Genomic DNA, 12,802 nt, shown 5'->3' with positions numbered 1-12,802 from the left:
ATCTTTTAGTGGTGCCGCTGTCTCATAATAAGAGCCGACTTTTCTTTCAGCAGCTGCTCTCTCGTCCTCTCAACTCTTCCGGTGTGGAATTTCGAAATACGTTCTTTTTCGTCTCAGTGCAGCCTCCTTCCTCTCCTTCGTTGATAAGGTGAGGTCATAAAAGCAATTTTACATTTCGCCAGGTTTCACACTTCTGTGAATGGAAATTAGTGGAACCCACCGCTTCAAAACAGTAAAACCAAAGTTGCTTATTGTCAGTTTATTTATCGACTTCCGGTTCTTTCTTGGACAGGCACCGAGTTCCGTTATATGTGAACTAAAGTTAGTTTGGCAGTGTCACGTTGACATATCTTCAGTAATTAGTAGTTTTTGTGTGTCGAAGGTCTGAGTTTATGCAATCATATGTCGAAGTTTCATCATTAGCATGCATTGATCTCCAAGAAAAATAAAGAGTTATTAACTAAAAACGTTAGGGATATTTTAGAGCGTCTGCTTTACAGAAATTGCGTCATGTATGAATACTATTTGTTTATATCTGAATTGTTTGTCCTTTCTCGTCCTTGATCGTTTTTAGGGGAGTTATCCATCCTTCTGAATTTGTTGATGTCAGACGAGGAAAACTCTTCACCCAAGAGCGAGACTGTAAAACGAGAGTGGAGCACTTACGACGCCAATCAAGAAGGACCACCAGATCTTCTAGAATTTGTCGATCTACCCCCAGTTTCCATTGATTATACTCTACCAATCGTGATGGAGGAAACATCTGACACTAAGAAGGCTAAAGAGCTTCAGAAAAAATTGGAGAAAGAAGCAAAGATGAAGAAATTTCTAGAAAAACAGGAGCAGCAAAAAGCCAAAGCTGCAGATGGGGATAGTAAACCCAAAGCTGCAAAACAAGATAAATCAAAAGCAAAAGAAAAAACATCTGGAATTGAAGATGGCCTTCTACAAGAACTTCAAAACTTGAAAATCGGAGAAAAGAAACCTACTGTAAAATTGCCTGATGCATATGACCCAAAATACGTTGAAGCCGCTTGGTATTCGTGGTGGTGTCAGGTAATGTGACATGCATTAACTAATAAGGCAATCGTCAAATAATAGTGCGATTAAATTGTGATATAATGATTTTTTCTTTCAGCAAGGATTTTTTAAACCTGAATATGGGGTTAATATGGTGCGTATCAAATCGTTTAAAATTATGTATGGATTTTTAAAACTATTTTATAGTCCAAATTAATATTTTCTATATATTTAATATAAAGGAAGAAGAAGAAGCTCTGAAGAAAGCTATTGAAGCACGTGGAAAGTTTGTAATTGTCATTCCACCTCCAAATGTTACTGGAACACTGCATTTGGGACATGCTTTGACGTGTGCATTGGAAGACGTCCTAACCCGATGGTATGGTATATAAATAAACATTAATTTGAACAGAAATTCCAGTTATTCGCCTACCTAGGCTGATTCAAGTATAATATTAAACTAATGCTACTCTGTATTGAATATAGGAATCGCATGCGTGGGAAAGTAACCCTTTGGGTTCCTGGTTGTGATCATGCTGGAATTGCAACTCAGATGGTCGTGGAGAAGGCATTGGCAAGACAAGGAATATCTCGTCATGACTTAGGACGAGAAGAATTCACAAAACGCGTATGGGAATGGAAAAACCAAAAAGGCGATCGAATTTACGAACAGTTGAAGAGAATGGCAATATCTGCTGACTGGGATCGCGTCGCCTTTACAATGGACGAAAAGCTAGGAAAAGCGGTTACTCGTGCATTTGTTACCATGTTTGATTGGGTAAATTAATCGAGATCTAATTAAATTTATGATTCTCATATGTAGTATGCATGCTCTGTACATGTAGATTTATGTGTATTGTTTTATAGAAACTCATTTATCGAAGTGATCGACTTGTGAACTGGTCATGTACTCTTAAAAGCGCTATTAGTGATATTGAAGTGGATAAAGTTGAATTGACTGGAAAGACATTGCTGTCTGTTCCTGGTTATGAAGAAAAGGTCGAGTTTGGTGTACTAACCTCATTTGCATACAAGGTAATAAATAAATAGCGACAAAATAGATGTAAGAGTTAATGAATTAACAAATTGTCTCTAGATTGACGACGATACTGAAATTGTTGTGGCTACAACCAGACCTGAAACCATGCTTGGTGATGTGGCTATTGCTGTTCACCCTGAGGATGAACGCTATACGAGTTTAATCGGGAAAAAGGCAAAACATCCATTTGTAGATCGAGAACTAATTATTGTTGCAGACGAATTCGTCGAAAAAGAGTTTGGGACAGGTTCGTATTACAAAATTTCGCAAGTGTGCAGGGTTTATGGGCTTACATTAAATTACACCATTATGAACAATTGTTTTAAATTAAAGGGGCTGTAAAGATTACCCCAGCACACGATCCGAATGATTATGAAGTCGGAAAGCGTCACAACTTGGAATTTGTTACAATAATAAACGAAGATGGAAACATGGAGGGCAATTGCGGAAAATTTAGCGTAAATCATTGCACAATTTAAACACTTATCAATTGTACTTAATTATACATCTGTTAATGTTAATTTAATTATGACTTATCTTGTTTATGGTTTTAGGGAATGAAAAGATTCGACGCAAGGAAGGCTGTAGTCGAGGATTTAACAAGCCTAGGGCTGTACAGAGATTGTGTTGACAATCCTATGGTGGTTCCCGTTTGCTCTCGTTCTAAGGACATTGTTGAACCCCTGTTGAAGGCTCAGTGGTATGTCGATTGTACCAATATGGCAAAAGAAGCCCTTGAAGTTGTTCGGGATGAAAAAATTCGCATTATTCCTGACTTGTATCGCAAAACATGGGAAAACTGGATGAATGGAATTCGTGACTGGTGTATTTCAAGACAGCTCTGGTGGGGTCACCAGATCCCTGCATATCGTGTCACTTTCGATGGCTGCAATACTGGTGAGTGTTGTATTTGCACATTAATTGGCTTGAAGTAGTTTTTCTGATTTCATGAATGAATTGACATCTTTATTTTATTTATTCAACAGTATTAGATGATGAACTTTGGGTTGCTGCGGAGGGCGAAGACGAAGCAATGAAGAAAGCAACTGCTAAGTGGCCCGAGGCTGTAAATATTAAACTTAAGCGAGATGAAGATGTTTTGGACACATGGTTCTCTTCTGGTCTTTTTCCATTTTCTGTGATGGGCTGGCCAGATGAAGAATCTGAGGACTTTAAACTTTTCTACCCCACGGATTTACTAGAAACTGGCTATGGTAAATTTTTGCCATTTACCATTATATAAGAGATACATATATTTGGTGTGGTGTAAATTACATCATGTAATGTCCTTGTTTTTTTGTATATATAGATATTATTTTCTTTTGGGTATCCAGAATGATATTTATGGCTGGCACGTTGACCAAAACTGAACCATTCAAGTACTTGAATCAAAATAATATATTATATACAATGCAGTATTTTTGTAATTTAACTGATGAATAATATATACAAATACAGAGACGTTTTTCTTCATTCGCTTGTGAGAGATGCTCATGGTCGAAAAATGTCAAAATCATTAGGAAACGTAATTGATCCGCTGGACGTGATACAAGGTGTTACTTTAGAAGCACTCCATAAACAATTAGAAGAGGGTAACTTGGATCCCAAAGAAATTGAAAAGGTATCAATTTATTGATACTGTTCCTCATGCAAAGTTATTGTCAACCGGTTTGTAATCTTTGTATTTTGTGTGAATTTTAGGCGAAACAAGGACAAGAACAGGATTACCCGGTGGGTGACATTTATTTTATGTGTAAAATGTGTTAATTATTATTGTGATTTCATGAACGAATGATTAGGAAACATGACGGCATTTTCAATTTTTCCGAAGAAATTCTGTCCTAGACATTTTTCGAGACAGGGTCTAATGTGAACTATTTTAAATTGTTTTCCTCTAACAAAATACGATCATAAGTTTCATACGAAATACGTCATGTGTGAACCCTTTAGAGATTGACATACGTAAATGCGATAACTGCAGACAAGTGTAGCGTCTTAACTTGTGCACATTATCCTCATGAATATCAAAAAATACAATTCATTGTTGATTTTTTTATTTCTCTCAGGCCGGCATTCCAGAATGTGGAACAGACGCTTTAAGATTTGGTCTCTGTGCTTGCATGACACACGGGCGTGACATCAATTTAGATGTACTTCGAGTACAAGGTAAGAACCAAATTTTGATAATATCAAGATCACGAGGGCATGCTCATGAGTAAAACCAAAACGATCGCCAAAGTCGATAATGGTGAAGCGGCATTAAATCAATCAACAAGATGATATTTTAAAATCAAGTATACATATAAACCTAGGTCCCAAATACTTTTAAAATAGTGTATACTTCTTATTTCAAGGGTATCGCTTCTTTTGCAACAAGGTGTGGAATGCTGTAAAATTTGCATTATTTTACTGGACAGACTACACACCAAGTGATAAAAATCCAATCTCTGTAAGTATGAGCTAATTATATCACAAAATTGTTTTAATTGGTATCAGTAACTAAATGTTTACAAAATAGAAAAACCTGCCACCAACCCAATTTGACAGAATGGATAGATGGATTCTTAACAAGCTCAGCAAGGCCGCTGCTGGTACCAATGAAGCGCTGAAGGAATATAATTTTCAAGAAGCGACCACTGCTATCTATAGCTTTTGGTTGTATGAATTGTGCGACGTCTATCTGGTAAATCCACAAAATTACATACAATAATTTTGAATTAAAAGTTATTCCAGTATTTTGTAATTAAGCTTCTGTTAATAATATCCTTTAGGAATCATTGAAGCCCAAATTTGTTAACAAAAAACCAGGGTCAACATTGAGCGCATCTCAAATTCAAAGTCTTGATGTTTTGCTGTTGTGTGTTGATCACGGATTACGATTGTTGTCACCATTCATGCCATTTTTAACTGAAGAATTGTGGCAGCGTCTACCCCAATTTAAACTTGAACCCAGAGCACCTTCCATCACTGTTGCCTCGTTTCCTATTCAAGCTGCGTTTAAAGAGTTTGAAGATGACAATTTAGAAAAGGAAGTAACTGCTATGAACCATTTCATTCGTGTTATTCGTTCAACTCGCTCAGCGTACGAGATTCCACCCAAAACCAAAACAGAAGGTGATTTGATAAATACAACACGTAGCTGATAAAACTGAAATTTTTGAAAAAAATTTAAGTTGCATAGTTTTTAGTTTATTAAAAATATACTTTGTAATCTTTCCAGCCTTTGTACTTAACTCCGATCCATCACTTGAACCAGTCCTAAAAGAAGATCAAGCAGTCCTTTGTGCACTGTCATCGTCTAAAAGCATCCAAGTAATAAGTTCTAAAGAAGAGTGTCAACACGGTTGTGCCGCTGCAATTGTCAATGATAAGTGCACTGTGTACTTGTTGCTCAAGGTATGCCCAAATTCTTGAGTATACATACTTATATTATAGAAATTTTGAATGTCTTGTCAATTTTCTTCTTGTTTGTGATGTCAGGGTTTGATTGATTTGGCCAAAGAGGAAGAGAGGATCAATAAGCAGGTCAGCATTAAAAACCAGCAACTGAAAAAACTTTCCGATGCTGCAGCCAAGCCGGATTACGCCAACAAAGTTCCTGCTGATGTTCAAGAGTCAAACTCTGCAAAAATGACAACTTTAACTGGTGAAATTGATCAGCTACTAAAGGCCTTAGAAGCTGTGAAGGTTATGCTGTCAGAGTAATGATGCTAGAAGAGTTTTAAATGTGTTGCCCTTATTGGTTCATTGTTATAATTAATGGGTAATTTTGTATTATGAAATGTGATTGCTCGACGGGTATTTATTTGGACATAATCAAATTAAACTACTAGTGAGTTCCACATCATAACGTACAAATTTTATTCAATTGATTTATTTTAGGCTAACACGTATTATATTATAATTAATTCGGTACACACCACACCCGGATAGGACATACATACATATACATATATATCGCCTACATACATCTTACATATATATATTATATAGATGATATCTGCACGAGTGAGGTATCATATTTTAAGCTACTCTTAGAATCACAACCTATTACAATGAGAGGGAGCATACGAAAAATGAAAAAAAGTATTCATTATTCAGCACCCACCGTAATTAATCCAAGTTTCAAAGTTAAGGTTTTCAAAACAGCTTGATTTGTCTGCTAAAAGATATACACTTTACTCCCTCATCATTCTGAAGGCATCCTACATACATTTGTGTGTATACAAATCTCGCAAAATGCCTATTTAATTTTCATATCGTAGAAAATCTTGAGGCTAAAGCATCTTATTTATACTGCAATCGGTAAATATGTATGTATGTAATTGCTTTTGTGTACAAATCTTATAGTCAAAGTATACATCTGATTTATTCTTAGGAATTATCTGCCATACACAATTTTCATACTTTTAGGTTAGCAAACAGCATGGTAAATTGAGGTGCTACACTTTTGTTCCAGAAAGAGGGAGAGATGTTGGAAGGTTGGCCGTTGTGCCTGAACATATTTTAAATAGTTGTTAGTTCACAGATTCGCTTTGACGTTTGCTTAAAATATACTTGGAGTGAATATTGTACTTACTGGATTGACTTGCCAACACTCTCTCATCAGATCGAATATTTCTGGGGGGCTAAGCAGTGGTTGAGGAAGCCATACTTGCTAAAATCATAAATAAAACATTTCGGATCAACCGTCTTTACTAAGATACTACGACTACTTGCTACATAGTGTAGAAGAAATTAACACTCAACCAATCCAAATAATTATATGTACCTGGCTAGTTGCCGTTGAGCCATATTTCTCTGCAAGAGTTGTGATTTGATGATCAGGAATATGTGCAAGGGGTTTTTGTCTGAAATTTCAAAAGTCACAGTAAGTTTGCATCATTACATTATTCGAACCGCTGGTATTATGCAGCTTGCTATTCTTGGAGCAACTTGAATCTATAAATGTATGTCCATACCTGCAGAGCGTAAGAATTTCCCATAGCGTCACTCCAAAAGACCAAACGGAGCCTTGCATGGTAAAATCCTCCTGAAATTGATGATGAACACACATAAGACTCTGAGAATATATGTTGTTGGGTCAAATATTAAAGTTCTCAGAGAAAGTAGGTTGAGAAACACATACGCTCAAAATGCTCTCCCAAGACCACCATCGCAAAGGGGCTAAACCATTCGGCGTTGGACAGTAATCGTCTTGATACTGCTCACAGGCCATCGCCAGATCGGCAATCCGGATAGACCCTTCCCTCTCAACCATACAATTCCTAAGGTCAAATAGTAAAGAGAAAGTCCGTTTCAATGAAATATTCATGTTTACTCCACTATTTTCTCCACCCGTAAAACGAGATCACATTCGACTCCTACAGTTCAAGAAGGCAACAGCAGAATTCTTTTGGGCTTTGGTCTTAAGCTCCGATTTTCAATTTCGCAAACCATCTGCTGTCAACTTACTGCTTCCAACCGGTATCAACCAACCAACCGAAATTGCAAGCTTGTTGTGAATACGGCAAAATGGTTTCCAATTTTTTCTCTTCCTCCAGGACTCGAGGACAATAAGAGTAATATGTAAGACACTGGCTGGCTGGCCTGCACATGTATTTGGTCGCCTATGGTATACGTTAAGCTTATTGTTTCATCCAAGGGATGCCACATATCGAGTAAAAGAGGATTATTCGAAACATACAGATGTGTGTCATTTATTCTCCTTTTTCATGAACTGGGTTTGTTTGGTCGTGGAGTAAGTCAGATTGAATGAAGAACTATTGTCTTGCCCTTTTCTGTTCCAAAATATAAACGCGATTGACCTTTCGTTACATTTAGCAAACAGATTTAATCTACTTTTGCGTCCTTTGCAGCATTTGCTGCTGCTACAAATCTATAAAAAATAGATGGTCAGGCAGGCAGTATATACTGCAAAATACATGTCCGAGACCTATACCGGATTGGTTTTTGCTCTACTTTCTGGAAACAAAACAAAAACGTATTCTACTCGTGAATCATACCGTCATTTACCAAAATCTAGTTACACATATTGTAGAATCTGTTTCCTCACGCTCATTTTTTTGGACAACTGACTACGGTTCATTTCAGTGACTCAACTGTTGGAGAAAGTTTGACGGCAAGAGAAAGTAGTCGGAAGAATATGTGGTATCGTCTCCTCGTATCTCATTTCATGCTACGATTTATTTTATCCACAGACAGAAGTTTAATGAAAATATTGAGATCGCAAACGGATCTGTACCTGGCAGATAAATCGGCGAACGTGATGTTCATAGATTCCAGGTAGTTCATTCCAGATGCAATTTGGCTGGCAGCACTGAGCAGCCAACTCAAGCTAAAGAGGGAAAAGAGAGGGAATTGTTAGAGAAAGCCAACAGGTCATGTATTCCACTATTGGCTCCATCAATCAAACCCGAGGTGGTCTGCTTTTGTGGTCAAAGGAATTGAGGAACATATACCAAGTGGACAGAGAGAGCGAGAGGAAGGAAAGGGAGGAAGAAGATGGGTTTCGTTTCTTGTCCCGTTCGGGTAGACAATTTGAGTTTTTAGGCTATTTTCCACATGGAAAGATAAAACACTTGGCAGACCACTGGCACTGGAAGACTAATGTTCCATTTTGTCTTTGGTGAATGAGTGGCTTTCCTCTGTCGACTGTGTTGGACATGGCACACGCGATGTTCTCCTTTCTCCTCAGCTTGCTTTGAGCCATATCACACACTTTTCTTGTTCCACTAGTCCTCCTGGTGACGGGTGAACGTTATCGATCATTGACAGGCCGTTGAATATGGTGCCTCCGGATACGGGCATTGGATGGATAAGGAGGATTATTATTAAGGAAACGGAGACACAGCGGGAGAAAGCGGTTGGTTTATTGGCGTGCTGCTGTCTGTCGTCGTGGTATGTATGGAAATAAATTGGGAGGTAGGGAAGGAGCAGAACCACGGCTCTTTCTCTCAAAGAGACAAGACAATGGGAAAGATGGATACAATTCAATCATAATGAAATGACGGCCACTCTGCGTACCTGGGGGTGTTGGTTAGTCTTGAGAGGAAGGAACATAAATCGCCGCATTCCGGAGCGATGAAGAGACACAGCAGCGGCTTCTTCATCTCGCTGCAGAGAGCCACCGTTTCCAAAATGTGTTCATGGTCCAAAAGACTCAACAGTCGGATCTCAGCCAGGTTCTGTGATGATCAAATGAAACAATTATTCTCAGATACACTAATTCCCATCTGCAAACTCGCTCCTCTCCGTCTCCTCTCCCACCTACCACCCACCCACCCACCACTGCATCATCAAACAGAATTACTATTTATTTCGGTACATTAATTCGTAAAAAACAAGCAGCCAACTATGCACGACTGATGAACAATTTATTTATGCTTGGGTTAGACCACGTTGCTACATACATACTTGCACAGTATGCAAATCTCTAGAGGTGAGAGGGGAAAAACTACATAACGAGAACTGACTGAATAACTCAACGTGTGTCTAACTCACAAGAGTCAGACGAGGAGTTCAGGATCATCAAGATGGACACTTTGATGATCTTTAACGAAATACATACAGGTTTGACGCAGTGTTTGATATTGTGTGTGAAATTGTGGAGGTCGGGGTGAGTCGTACCCCTAGTTCTAGGGAGGGCTAAGGCTAAGAGAGAGGACGACGATGGTAGGAATAGACGAAGATCTTGACGACACATACCTTAATGGTTTTCCCAATGAGACGACAATTGCGATACATCGTTCCTTCATGACAAGCAATTTCTCCTTCAAAGTCATAGAGATGAACCTGCAACGAATGAGAAGGAAGGACTCAAGCTCACTCTTCCACTTTCACCATAATCAAATGAGTGAGAGGATATGATGCAATTTGTAGAATTTGGGCATAACTTTGTTAGCTCGCATATAACTTTTTGGCGTATACTGTACGTACGTCAGTCAGTCATAAATATATCAGTATCCTCTTCGTACGTCAGACGCTCTCATTACGCTTAATCTCATAATCTTACATGGCATTAAGGTTAGGAGGGTTATTTGATGGGAAATGAATGCATTTACTTGAAATCTGTCTTAAATGACGGTTCGCAATTTAGCTTGCCGCATTTGAAGAAGTTGGAGTATATTGTAGGGAGTCAAAATTAGGAAGTCACGCCAGTAAGTAGTCGCAGCTACGGAAATGGGTAAGTCAACCAAGGTTGCAAGAGGAAGTGGACTGCATAGATGAATCTCGACATAAAGAGAAGCAGGGGGGAGGCGAGGGGAATAAATTGATTTGGAACTCATAGACACGACATTTATTTCCGTTTGCTACAAAGCCCATTGTTGCATTGCAGCGCTGGGCATTGTGGCCGCCTTACCTGCCCGTGTAAGCAGGACCCGAGGTTTTCAATCAATCTTAATTGTCTCAATGACACATCAGGGACTCGTCCACGGCCAGGTCGATAAGACCGTCCTCCAGAACTTAAATTCCACACTGAGCTGGCCACTTTTATCTATAAAACAGGATATGGACATGAGTAAAAAGGGTTGAACCTTTCCCAATCAATTTAATGCACTGTGATTAGTCAAAGTCAAACTGGAATTTAAACCACCCTAAAAAGGGTGGTCACACGATACAAATGTGTTTAGCACTGTGTGAGGTTACCCACTTGTTCACATTCTTGTGCGTCCCCAAATACATACATTTCAGACACATAAAGACTGGATATACGCACGTACGTACGTACGCAAATATACAAGCTGGTAACTTAACTTTATAATTTAAAATATTTTGCATTTGTGTTCCAACAGGCGGAATATCTATCTCCATCATTTCAACTTCATTGCCGCCGACATTGTTCTCATGCATGTGCAAGGCCTCGACTTTTTATTATTGTGCTTTGTAAAAAACAGAATGAGAAAAGAACAGAAGTGCAAGTCAACCAAAAACAACAACTTTGAGCTCATTGTAATGTAGCCAGTCCTGTGAGCACTCTGCTCGTCGTCGCTTTACGAGTACTTTCACTCCTCGAGGCTGTCACATTTAAATTCCGTATTTTAGTAGTCAGTTGTGACCAAAGGAGTAAAAAATACTGCACAAACTTACTCTTTTTAGTCGCCTTCTAACAAGGAGTTAAAATAGAGTCAAGTGAAAGTGAAACTTTTGTCTTTGCTTTTTAACAAGTAAAACATTTGTCAGTCAACGCACTCATCTCAACGAAACAGAGAGACGGAAAGTGAAAACTCATCTACCGTACGATACGCCATGTCAGCTCTCTCTCCTCTCTCTTTAGGCTACGTTTCATTATTTGAGCATTTCGAGATTTTAACTTGGGCTCAACTCGTCCTTCCATCAAGGAATGAATCCAAGTGGAATCGTAAATTATAAATTAGACAGAGTCTCGTTTCCGATGTACGTTTCTCCTAAAAAGGACAGCCTGAATAGGAAATAAGGTCTTAATCTTAGTTTAAAAGTAAATCTTTTAGGATCGCACATTTTCCTTCGATGAATTTATTTAGACATTTACTGGTATCTAAATATATTGAGATTTTTAAATATGTATACGTTAAAAACTTGTGGATACGATTAAAAAATATTTAGTTCATTGAGTTGAATATTTTGATTACCTTTTTATTCCGACTCTTGGTGGCACTACTGATTGTAAGCGTGCAAGCTTCATGGTAAATATTTTCATTTTCACCCTCTCCATAATCCGCATTCTCATCTAGGGCTGCTAATTGATTGGTCCGTAAGGTCACTTTCGTCGGGCTTCCGTGATTGTGACTAACGATGCCGTTATTGGTGCCACTGTCCGCCACGGTTTTGCGCCCAGAGTCAGCAAGTCTTTTCGTAGACCCGTAGTTGTTGAATTGTGTACCTGAAAATAATTTAGCATTATATTTATTATCAGGCCATAGCGGTTGGGGAAACCCCGGGCGTATTTATTCTCTCCCAGCAATGAAGGGACCCTTAAATGTTGGATCGAATATAAGAATATATATAGGGATATAAAGGAAAATAAGTAATACTATGGAACTATTGGAACCTAATATTTTGGACCAAACGTTAGTGTCAACTTTAGGGAGTTATTCAATTCATTCATGATTCGACTATAGACCAACTGCTCAATAGCCCTTGCTTCCTGCAACATACCACTACTCTTGTCCTTCGTGAATGGACAACCTGGAGGACTGTCGCACACAAATCTCATTTCTCTTCTTGTAGATAGAGAAACAGATAGAGAAAATCCCATCTGATCAATTATTTTCAGTACACTGCGTATGGGCTTCCAATTTATTTATTGTCTAGCAATCAGGATGAGTGATTGAGTGTCTGTGGGAAAGTACAATAAATATTTTCTTGGAAACTTGCAGTACCCACATCTTCTCAAAAAGTCAGACGAAATAAGACGTTTTGCTTTCTCTGGGAACGAGCATAATATTAATAATCATGCAATACACGGCATGTACACATAAGCACAAGTGAAACAACGACGCGTCCATTTTCATTTACCGTACGTCAACTCAACCAAATGAGACAGATCCGTGGCTGACGTGAGCGTTATTATGACTTGTTGGAACTCCTGTATTTTTTAAACCAGTGTACATACGAAGATACATACGAAGATATGTATGCATGCACGTAGGGGTGAACATTTATCTTGTTGGTGGAAGGAGAAGATGAATGAATGTGCGTCTCTATCTCGCACTGAGGATGGGTTTAATATAGCTGGTGAAAAAATATGTTACATGATAAATT

At 38.4% G+C, this 12,802-nt stretch overlaps 2 protein-coding genes across 2 annotated transcripts in view; one reads left to right on the top strand and one right to left on the bottom strand.

Annotated features, from left to right (window-relative positions):
- Positions 1 to 17: 17 nt before the first annotated feature.
- LOC110845704 (valine--tRNA ligase) lies at positions 18 to 5,909 on the top strand. Its single transcript, XM_022092177.2, has 19 exons — positions 18 to 148; positions 575 to 1,056; positions 1,139 to 1,174; positions 1,263 to 1,399; positions 1,507 to 1,798; positions 1,888 to 2,055; positions 2,117 to 2,306; positions 2,393 to 2,517; positions 2,614 to 2,956; positions 3,046 to 3,273; positions 3,369 to 3,438; positions 3,518 to 3,680; positions 3,761 to 3,790; positions 4,126 to 4,225; positions 4,414 to 4,508; positions 4,578 to 4,742; positions 4,831 to 5,173; positions 5,280 to 5,455; positions 5,540 to 5,909. The coding sequence occupies exons 2-19, from the start codon at positions 604 to 606 to the stop codon at positions 5,762 to 5,764; spliced, it is 3,339 nt and encodes a 1,112-aa protein (XP_021947869.1). The 5' UTR covers positions 18 to 148; positions 575 to 603; the 3' UTR covers positions 5,765 to 5,909.
- LOC110847622 (discoidin domain-containing receptor 2) overlaps positions 5,897 to 12,802 on the bottom strand; it is a 61,009-nt gene continuing 54,103 nt past the window's right edge. The window contains exons 16-25 of the mRNA XM_022094598.2: positions 11,671 to 11,921; positions 10,422 to 10,556; positions 9,767 to 9,853; positions 9,086 to 9,246; positions 8,304 to 8,396; positions 7,188 to 7,326; positions 7,021 to 7,091; positions 6,831 to 6,909; positions 6,639 to 6,716; positions 5,897 to 6,554 (exon numbers count right to left, since the gene is read on the bottom strand). Of these exons, the coding sequence (XP_021950290.2) occupies positions 6,474 to 6,554; positions 6,639 to 6,716; positions 6,831 to 6,909; positions 7,021 to 7,091; positions 7,188 to 7,326; positions 8,304 to 8,396; positions 9,086 to 9,246; positions 9,767 to 9,853; positions 10,422 to 10,556; positions 11,671 to 11,921 (1,175 nt within the window). The 3' untranslated portion in view covers positions 5,897 to 6,473. The remainder of the gene's footprint in view (positions 6,555 to 6,638; positions 6,717 to 6,830; positions 6,910 to 7,020; positions 7,092 to 7,187; positions 7,327 to 8,303; positions 8,397 to 9,085; positions 9,247 to 9,766; positions 9,854 to 10,421; positions 10,557 to 11,670; positions 11,922 to 12,802) is intronic.

This window comes from Folsomia candida, unplaced genomic scaffold (genome assembly GCF_002217175.1).
Source record: "Folsomia candida strain VU population unplaced genomic scaffold, ASM221717v1 Fcan01_Sc003, whole genome shotgun sequence".
NCBI classification, from domain to species: domain Eukaryota; kingdom Metazoa; phylum Arthropoda; class Collembola; order Entomobryomorpha; family Isotomidae; genus Folsomia; species Folsomia candida.
Note: the sequence above shows the minus strand (reverse complement) of the source record. Positions and strands in the feature narration are given on the sequence as shown.